The 8,964-nt window shown below is 37.3% G+C and overlaps 1 protein-coding gene across 1 annotated transcript; it reads left to right on the top strand.

Annotated features, from left to right (window-relative positions):
- The first annotated feature begins 275 nt into the window (after positions 1 to 275).
- LOC114761371 (probable lactoylglutathione lyase, chloroplastic) lies at positions 276 to 8,567 on the top strand. The gene is made up of 9 exons (XM_028950725.1): positions 276 to 575; positions 1,395 to 1,599; positions 1,708 to 1,832; positions 1,993 to 2,057; positions 2,305 to 2,517; positions 2,609 to 2,656; positions 3,485 to 3,592; positions 4,094 to 4,234; positions 8,219 to 8,567. Exons 1-9 carry the CDS (start codon positions 437 to 439, stop codon positions 8,258 to 8,260), a joined length of 1,086 nt encoding a protein of 361 aa, XP_028806558.1. The 5' UTR covers positions 276 to 436; the 3' UTR covers positions 8,261 to 8,567.
- The last annotated feature ends 397 nt before the right edge of the window (positions 8,568 to 8,964 follow it).

Raw genomic sequence — 8,964 nt, 5'->3', positions numbered from 1 at the left:
TGATTGATTATTGACGATTATTGTTATTGAAATTTATGATGATTGATGGCGCAAAAACAAACAAAAGAGGAATTTTTTTTTTGTTTTTGGACTGAAAGAGGGCATTGATTCGGAACAATGCATTTTCAAAAATGTAAAGAAATTATGCAGAGAGGCGCCTGGAACAGGAAGCGCCTAATCCCTAGAAAGGAGATTGTGGCCCAATGCAAAACACCACACGTAGGCTCGTACGGCACTCAAATCCACATGCCACACCGACCCTCCTTAGTTCGTGACATCTTTTGCTGATTGGGAACGCGACCAAAAGGAACAATTCTTTATTCTCCTCACATCCCTAGACGCGGAAGAAAAAGCATTTAATTGGAGTAGGACGCTTATCAACCTCGCTGTTCGTTCCTAGTACTGAGCTATTCCGGCTGCCCACAGAGGCCGAGAAATGGTGAGAGTAATTCCCATAGCGTCTTCGATTCGACCTTCTCTCTCGTCCTTCAGGTTAATCGGTGGTTCTCGTTTCTTCCCTTCCCTCTCTTCCTGTGGCCCCTTTCGGCCCATCTCCTTCTCTCATCTTGGCAGCGGTAGGCTCTCTCTCGCTCTCTGACTCTATTCAGATTTCGGTGTTCCTATTGCTAAAGTTCCGTTATTTTCGTGAGGTATTAAATCACATTACAATTAGTTGGCAAAAGAAAAAAACATTAAATCACCTTACAATTGGATTGTTCTCTTGGTGAATAAGCCTTTTAGTCGCCAGACGAATAATTTATAATTTGATGCGTTTTCTTGCTATTTACGTGTCAACTCGAAGACCTGACAATTTTTATTTCAAGTTGACAGTTTTACATCGGAAATACTGGCTAGCGCTTTCATTTAAATCTAGTTATTACCATGACAGAGCTTTCGTGGGAGGAGTATATTACAGCGGGCTATGGGGAGAAATAGATTTGGATATTTATACGGCTACGATTAGACTTGTGGCCTGTCCTGCAATCTCGCGTGAACTTATTTGCCAGAATGATTATTACATAGGACTGATCGCCCGCTGTCCCCCATATGATACATGCATCATTTCATTTTCTCCCACGTTCCCCCCCCCCCAAAAAAAAAAAAATGCAAGTAGTCGACTACACTTAATCTTCATGAACCACTGCAGTGGTATTATGGACTGTGAAATTCATATTTTTGTTGTTCTTTCTTTTTCCCAATGCATCACTTTTTAATTCTGTATTTTACTTCAGTGCCAATGACCTGTATGTTGAGGAAAATAGACTCTAATGTTGCTGCTTTGTGAACGTTGTTATTGGGTAGTACTTTATATTACATTGATACTGATAATAGATGATATTCTACATTTTAATTGATTTAGATGAACTGAAATTGTCATGTGGGTTGTTGTCCAGCTATTCCTCAGTCCCATAGCTTTGGCCTGAAAGCACCCAGGCTTTTGAGACGAGATGGGAGCCGCACGGGATTGATAGCAACTGGGATTGTGTGCCAGGCAAGCACAGCTGCTTCACCAGAAAATGTACTTGAGTGGGTCAAACAAGACAAGAGGAGAATGCTTCATGTCGTTTATCGTGTTGGTGACTTGGACAGGACCATAAAGTATATTCAAATGAAATACAAATTACTTATCTCTAGAATCTTATGTAGTCTTCAATAGAACCAAGTTGTGGAATGAGTTTTTGAGGGAGAAAATGCTTCTTATTTCAGATTTTATACAGAATGCCTAGGAATGAAGCTGCTGAGAAAGCGTGACATACCAGAGGAGAAATATACTAATGCTTTTCTTGGATATGGTCCTGAAGATTCACACTTTGTTATTGAACTGACATACAGTGAGTGTCTGACTAAGTTTTTGATCTCCTCTTAAGATGCAAGGGCCAGAACTTCTTGACAACCTCTCATATTGCAGCTCGCATTTTCTGATGTCAATCATATAAGCCCATGCAGTTGAAGTCTTCCAGTTTATATTCATTTTGTTTACAAATATTTCAGATTATGGAGTTGACAAGTATGATATTGGAACTGGATTTGGCCATTTTGGTATTGCTGTTGAGGATGTAAGTTTGCTGAACCTTTTATACCCATTAGTGTCCTTTATAAACTTCTTTGCCTATCTTACTGTTTTTGTTTCTGGGAGTTCCCCTTATTCTCAAGTATGCATGCTGCCTATTGTGTAATTGGTCTGTTTTCTTTCTTCTCTTTTGGATGATGTGGCAGTTGGGGCGCTAGTTTTGTTCCTTGGCACATCAAAATTTATTCTCCATTGATGCTTTAAATTGACATCTTCAAGGGAAATTCTACTAGGTTGCAAAAACGGTGGAACTTGTACGGGCCAAGGGTGGCAAAATAACAAGAGAGCCTGGTCCTGTCAAGGGAGGCAAAACAGTAATTGCATTTATTGAAGATCCTGATGGTTATAAATTTGAGCTTCTGGAAAGAGGACCCACACCTGAGCCTTTATGCCAAGTAATGCTTCGAGTAGGTGACCTTCAACGTTCCATTGAATTTTATGAGAAGGTGAGGGTCAATGCTGTTCTGATGCTTGCTTATGGTCTTACTGTTTATATTGCCCTGTGTTGAGTAATTTTGGTGGGTGCTTGCTGTTTAGGCTCTTGGTATGGAGCTTCTTCGAACTCGAGATAACCCGGAGTACAAGGTACAATGCTCTACTTACTTTTATGCGTATTTCTGCTCCCCTTAATAAAAAGTGCTTGGTACTCAGCAGATTAGATCTTATTATCCACGGCAATATCAGGGTTTTGTCTCCTGCACTACGGATACTAATACCCTATCACCTGTACAGAAAAAATAAGCTTGAGGGGAAGAGATAGATCGTTTTATGAATAAATCAAGGGAAGGAAATGTCCAAATCTTCTGAGATGTGATTTTTCCTTGCAGGAAATTTCCTGCAATAGTACTGTTATTCTATTGATATTTATGCATTTCAGTTTCCTTGTCAATTATTCTTGAGTATGTTTTATTTATGAATTGATTCTCACTAACATGTTACTTTACCCTCTGGTCAATTGTTTGGTTGACATGCCGAGTAATGTTGAATTAAAACCTAAAGTGGAGCGGAAAACTGATCTTAATTATCGTTTATACAAATATCAAGTTCTCGCTCCTATTAACTATCCAAAATCTTACATTGGAGAAGGCACTGATTGACTTTAGTAAAATTGTAAGGTCAACGTGATGTTATAGTAGAATTATTAGAGGCAGTTATGGATATAATTTTTGTGTAAATCCTCTGGAGTTAGAACTGAACTTAACCTCTATTATATTCTGATTTATATTTGAGTTGAAAACTTTTGTGTGCCGAACTGTTTTTATAAATCTTGAGATTTATTGACAATTCTGAGGTCCCATCTTGATTGCTTTTTTATGCCTCAAAAAATGTTCATTATCACCTTATTTAGTACTTTGGGCATGTAGTTTGCTTTTCTTTACATCTGACCCTTTGATCACCCTTGTCTTTTGATAGTATACCATCGCTATGCTTGGTTATGGTCCTGAAGATAAAAGTGCTGTTATGGAGTTGACTTACAACTACGGAGTCACTGAATATGACAAAGGAAATGGTTATGCTCAGGTAGACAATAGTTCTTCTATTTCAATTCTTTAGATCCTTTAAAAACTTCTCCTAGAGATGTTTGCCCAGAAAAACTTATCTTTATTGAGTAGCTAAAGGCACTATTTATTGATGCACATCCTAGGCTGTAGTATCTCACATTCTCACTAGGATCGGCCATCACATAAATCAGGGAATAATTTAAAACATAATCAAATCAGAGTAGAAATTGCAAAATCTGGAAATAATAGCAGCTAATAATAACTTGTAAAATCTGAAACTAAAACAGTTTATTTTGGGCCAGGCCCATGACGTCCTCAACATTTCTGCTGAGGTTTTCATTGTGTGATTGTGATATCTATAGGTTTTTTTTTTTTTTTAATTAAGCAAAACAGATGTAGTCTTTATACAAGATTTTCTTTAAAAATGAACTACATCGTGTTTCTTCATAAAATTTTCTTACCTCCTGTTAGATGATCCTTTCTAGAATTTAATTCTTTTTTCTGTGTTTACCCTTTTCAGATTGCAATAGGCACCGATGATGTTTACAAAACTGCAGAAGCTGTTAAACTTGCTGGGGGAAAGATTACCCGAGAGCCTGGACCATTGCCTGGGATCAATACAAAAATTACAGCATGCTTGGATCCTGATGGCTGGAAGACGGTATGCATCTGTGCAATTTGTTACATGAAAAATTTATTATGATAGAGTTGACAGTATCTTGGTGCAAACACTTGGTTTATGAAAATTTCTTGATACCAATATGGGTACTGTGACATGATTTTTTTTTTTTTTAAAAAAAGAGGGTTTTTGTGACTTTCTCATCATTTTTTATTCTGTCATAGAATGAATTTACTGTGGTGGTTATGAGAACTGCTCTACATGCTATGTGATAGGACTAGGAGAAGGATTAGGAGGGAAAGGTAGAATTGAAATAAAGAGAGAAGAGAGAATTTGTTTTCTAGAACCGGTATATGAATTATAGAAAGGGAGAAAAGACAGGAGACAACTAAATAATACTTCATAGATATCTGCCTTGTCTTACAACATTAAGTTAAATACCATACATACGATAATTGAACATAAAACTGTCATAAACTACTTAATAACCAACAGCAACCAACAATAACATAGGATAAGCCTAACTAAACCATAAAACGACCCTTAAAACTTAAAGCCTCCTCCTGGAGTATGCTAAGAGAGGACGTTGAATCCTATCATTACTCCTCCTTGAAAATGAGCCTTGTCCTCAAGGCAGAAGGATGGAAATTATGCAGCAACCAAGTCATAAGATTCCCAGTTGGAATCTTCAGGGGGTCTATTCTTCCACTGACTAAGAAGCTCCACATCATCTTGCCTTTTTCCTCCACCACATGAGAATCAAGAACTTGGGATTAAAAAAGTAGGCAGCCGCATGGAGGGGTCTATGCAGTTGCAAATTTCAATGAGTATTGATGATCTTCCATACTTTTTCATACCTTAACTCCTTCTTTTCAAAATTGTTAGCAATTTCTTTTTTGGTTTTGTCCGTTGTTTCATAAATATATGGCATTGCAGGTTCAGATTCACCATTTACAAGTCTCAAAAATTTTACAAGCGGACTCTCATTTTAAGTAATATTGGATGGAACTCTAAAATCTAGAATCCCCAAAAACCTTGTCTGCCACTTGCTTACCCTCACTTTTACTAGCAAAAGAACTAGAAACCCAATTGTTTGAAGCAAACATGGTTCAAAGAGCATTCTTTTGCTGCTATATGCAACTTAGTGTAAGGTAATCTGTTGCAAATCTTGTCATTGCAAGTCTAGCTAATTCTCTTCTCTTGGAATACTTTCTATACAAGTTAAGGACCCATGTATGCCTATAAATGAAGATCGTTATTTTCTTTGCATTGGTGTTAATATTATAAAATACCGGAAGTTGCCCAATGTCTTCAAGGATTAAATCAAGTTAGTGTGCTGCATAAGGGGACCAAAATAATCTTGTTCTCTTTTCTTCTAACATCTTCCCTGCTGCCATGAGATTTGTGGCACCATCTGTCACAACTTGCACCACATTATCCTCCTCAATTTCCTCAACCATATTGTCTAGTAATTCAAACATTTGGTTAGCATATTTAATCACACTATACGTGTCCACTGACTTTAGGAAAACCGTCCCAACCATCACACATCAATGTACAGCCGATTTCTCCCATTCCCTCTTATACTTTGCTAAACTTTCATGAATTTTATCAACTGCTTTTTTCAAGTGAGAAACTCTCACCTCATGAGAACTTGAAGGTTTCAAACCATCTTCACCAACAGAATTTAACATTTGAATAAACAGTGGACTTCTCACCAAATTGAATGGTAAAGCATTACCACAGATGCATTTACAAATATCTTGAATTACTAACTCTCTATCTTTTACCATCATATTCATAGTTTTCTGTTTGGTAGTTTTTGGTGTTCCTTCCTTCCTTTAATCATTTTGAGCTGTTGCCTCTTCAAATACATCAACACTATTAGCCTCTTTACTTTTTGTCTCTATTTTCTAGTATTTTAACAAACAACTTTTTAACTTCATTAGGAACACGTGTACGAGAACTCACATTCTCTCTAGTTATAGCCAAATGATGTTTCATCCTAGCTACCCTACTCCAACATTGATGTGAACAATATTTGCATTTAACCATAAGTCTATAGGGAGGAACACTTTCACAATGATTCCATGTAATATCAACTCCCTTTTTTTTCTTATTCTGATTCTGACTCATTTTTTCCACCAATATAATATCCAATAAAAGCAAAATAGAGTGAAAAAAAATTACCAAACACGAGTTGAGTAGAATGGATCACCAATCAACTAGCAATTCAGCAATAGCGTATAGAGTGGATCACTGTTTTCAATGTTCAAAGCTTTCTAATTTCAACCAAAAGGAACCAGCAACTAGCAATTCAGCAATAGTATATAGAGTGGATCACTGTCTTCAATGTTCATAGCTTTCAAGTTTCGACCAAAAGGAACCACCAAAAGAGAAGAAAAGAAGTAACATGGCTTACGGCACAAGATACAGATTAGAACGTGAAAAGGAGAGCAGTGGGAATAAAAAAGTAGGATTTCTTGCTTATCATTGCATTAACGGCACTTGATCTCCCTTATACATTAAAAAAAAAAAAAACGAAAAAAGGGGTTTCAGCTTGTTGGGTCCTGCATAGATCCAGATCGGATCTGCATGATCCACCAGTGTCACGTGATTCACGCAATTTCGGTGTGAATCATGTGATTCAGGGTGCAGTTCGCATAGCATATAGATTTTGTCAATTTGCTTCCACCGTGTTTAGTGAAGCCAACCATGGAATTCCCAAGACTAAGTCAATGCCTCCGAAAGAGAAAGGAAAAAAATCATCTTTTATGGTAAGGCTTTGTAGTTAGATCTTCGACTTTCTACAAATGGACTTGCAAGATGATATTTTTCCATCACCAAGTTGTACTCTAGAAGGAGTAATTTGTTGAACTGGTATCTTCAACTCTATCACTAACTTGTTCGACACTAAGTTGTGTGTAGAGCCTTTGTCAATCAAAATGAGCACTTCTTAGAAAGCAAAGTGCCTTGTACCTTCATGGTGGTATTCGATGCAATGCCCGAAATTGCATGTAGCAATATCGTGAATCCTGGCTTGCTGTACTCTTGGGGTTGGTTTCCTCAATCATCCATTTCTTTGATCAATTCCATCGATCTAAGATTAGTCAATTTCCACTGGTGCCCTGGACGAAACATTTCCCCACAACGGAAGCAGCGCCCCTTGGCCCTCTTTATTTGCTTATCAGCCTCGGAAGTTAGGGAAGTGGGTGCCTCTAACCCCATCAGAGGATGAAAAGTTTGCCTTCTGTCTTCTGGTATGTGGGAGCTAGGATCTATTTTATATCAGAACATCGAGTAAATTGTCATTAGCACTCTGAAAACGATGTGGAAGCAAGTGCAAATAAATCATGTTTGACAAATCTAAGGCTTCAACTCTATTGCTGATAGCCAGTTAGCCTGCTGATATGCACCTTAAGATGTAACAAGACAAGCAGCCGTGACAGCAAAAACGAGATCTTACCAGGTGGGGTAAGGTCAGTTGCCTGGATTACCATGTGCTATTCTGCTCTATTAACAATGAAGAGTCTTTGGAACCAGCGATAAAACAAGGGCGGAGTAATGTAATTAGGCAAGCAACATACACAGTACTCTCATACCTTGTCATCTTCATCATAGTTGCAGAATTCATGCAAATGACTACGATCATCAGAGTTTGCTGAATGACCCTACAGATACTGAACACCACATGCTGATAGACGGTTATCATGGTACTGTAACTTCTCTTGCCTTCGAGGAGGTGTAAATGGCTTGTGAGTTTTGAATCCCAAAAAATTGGTAATTTGCTCATTTTTTGAGTTGTGTGTGGCTTCACACTCAGAACCTGGTGAAACTTTATCTTCTCGAGGTGTCTGTCTGTCTATCTTCCTGTCCTGCTCCCTGAAACAACTACCAGCTCCCTGGCTCCTCAAATAGCATGCATTTTTCCATCATCTGTTCATTTTTCTGGTGGAAATGTAGCAATCCTTCTTTTATTTCTGATAAATATTAGCCTGTGGTTTAGTTTTTCCCTCCAATGTACAGGTGTTTGTAGATAATGTCGATTTTCTGAAGGAATTGGAGTAGTGCGTTTAAAAGCGCCGTCGTAGCAATCCCAGAAGCTGAAATCAAATCACTTGTGAAGAAATGGGCTTCTTTATTGAAGCCGTCGATGATCCAGAGAGTTAATCATATTCGATTCCCATTTTGTAGATAGATGAAGCAAGTTTGATCTCTTTAACGCATTCATAATTTTATGTTTTCCGTTTGGTATGTAATGATGCTTGAGTGTAAGCTTTGTAATTTATATTTGACAAAATTATATTGGAGATACTTATAATTTCTCTCAATTTTTTATTTAGTATTTATATTTTTTTAATTAAATCATTTAATTTTGTCCTTTTGGCTACAGTAACTCTTGTAACTTTGTTTTATTAGCATTGTTAGTCTTTGAGCAAGGGTTAATGATGTTAACGGAATAAAATTAAAGATTTAATGAAATGGAATTACGTGTATTTGTAATCCTAAAAAGATTATAATTAGCACCAAAACCCAACATGCACCTTATTTAGGAATCCCAATAATACTAAATGGAAAAAGTTTATTTTGCTCGCCGTGAAAAAATCAAGGTGGCGAGTGCGAGTTTTGGACTGTCGAAATGGTGGCAGGAGATTGGGAGTCAAGTTAAAACTGTGATTAAATTGAAAAAAATTAAAATCTTGCATATAATATTATAACCTTACACTATGTTTGATACGGGGTTTTCGGAGGAAAGGGAAGGGAAGTTATTT

The sequence above is a fragment of the Neltuma alba genome, unplaced genomic scaffold, assembly GCF_004799145.2.
Source record: "Neltuma alba isolate B1F8T4 unplaced genomic scaffold, ASM479914v2 tig00011119_pilon, whole genome shotgun sequence".
NCBI classification, from domain to species: Eukaryota; Viridiplantae; Streptophyta; class Magnoliopsida; order Fabales; family Fabaceae; genus Neltuma; species Neltuma alba.
This window is presented reverse-complemented; position numbering and strand designations above follow the sequence as displayed.

Bases quoted from the DNA above. Each gene is read 5' to 3' on its own strand.
- LOC114761371 (XM_028950725.1), top strand. From the start codon at position 437: ATGGTGAGAGTAATTCCCATAGCGTCTTCGATTCGACCTTCTCTCTCG. The intron at 3,593-4,093 runs GTAGACAATAGT...TACCCTTTTCAG, and splicing joins AAGGAAATGGTTATGCTCAG to ATTGCAATAGGCACCGATGA. The intron at 4,235-8,218 runs GTATGCATCTGT...TCCAATGTACAG, and splicing joins ATCCTGATGGCTGGAAGACG to GTGTTTGTAGATAATGTCGA.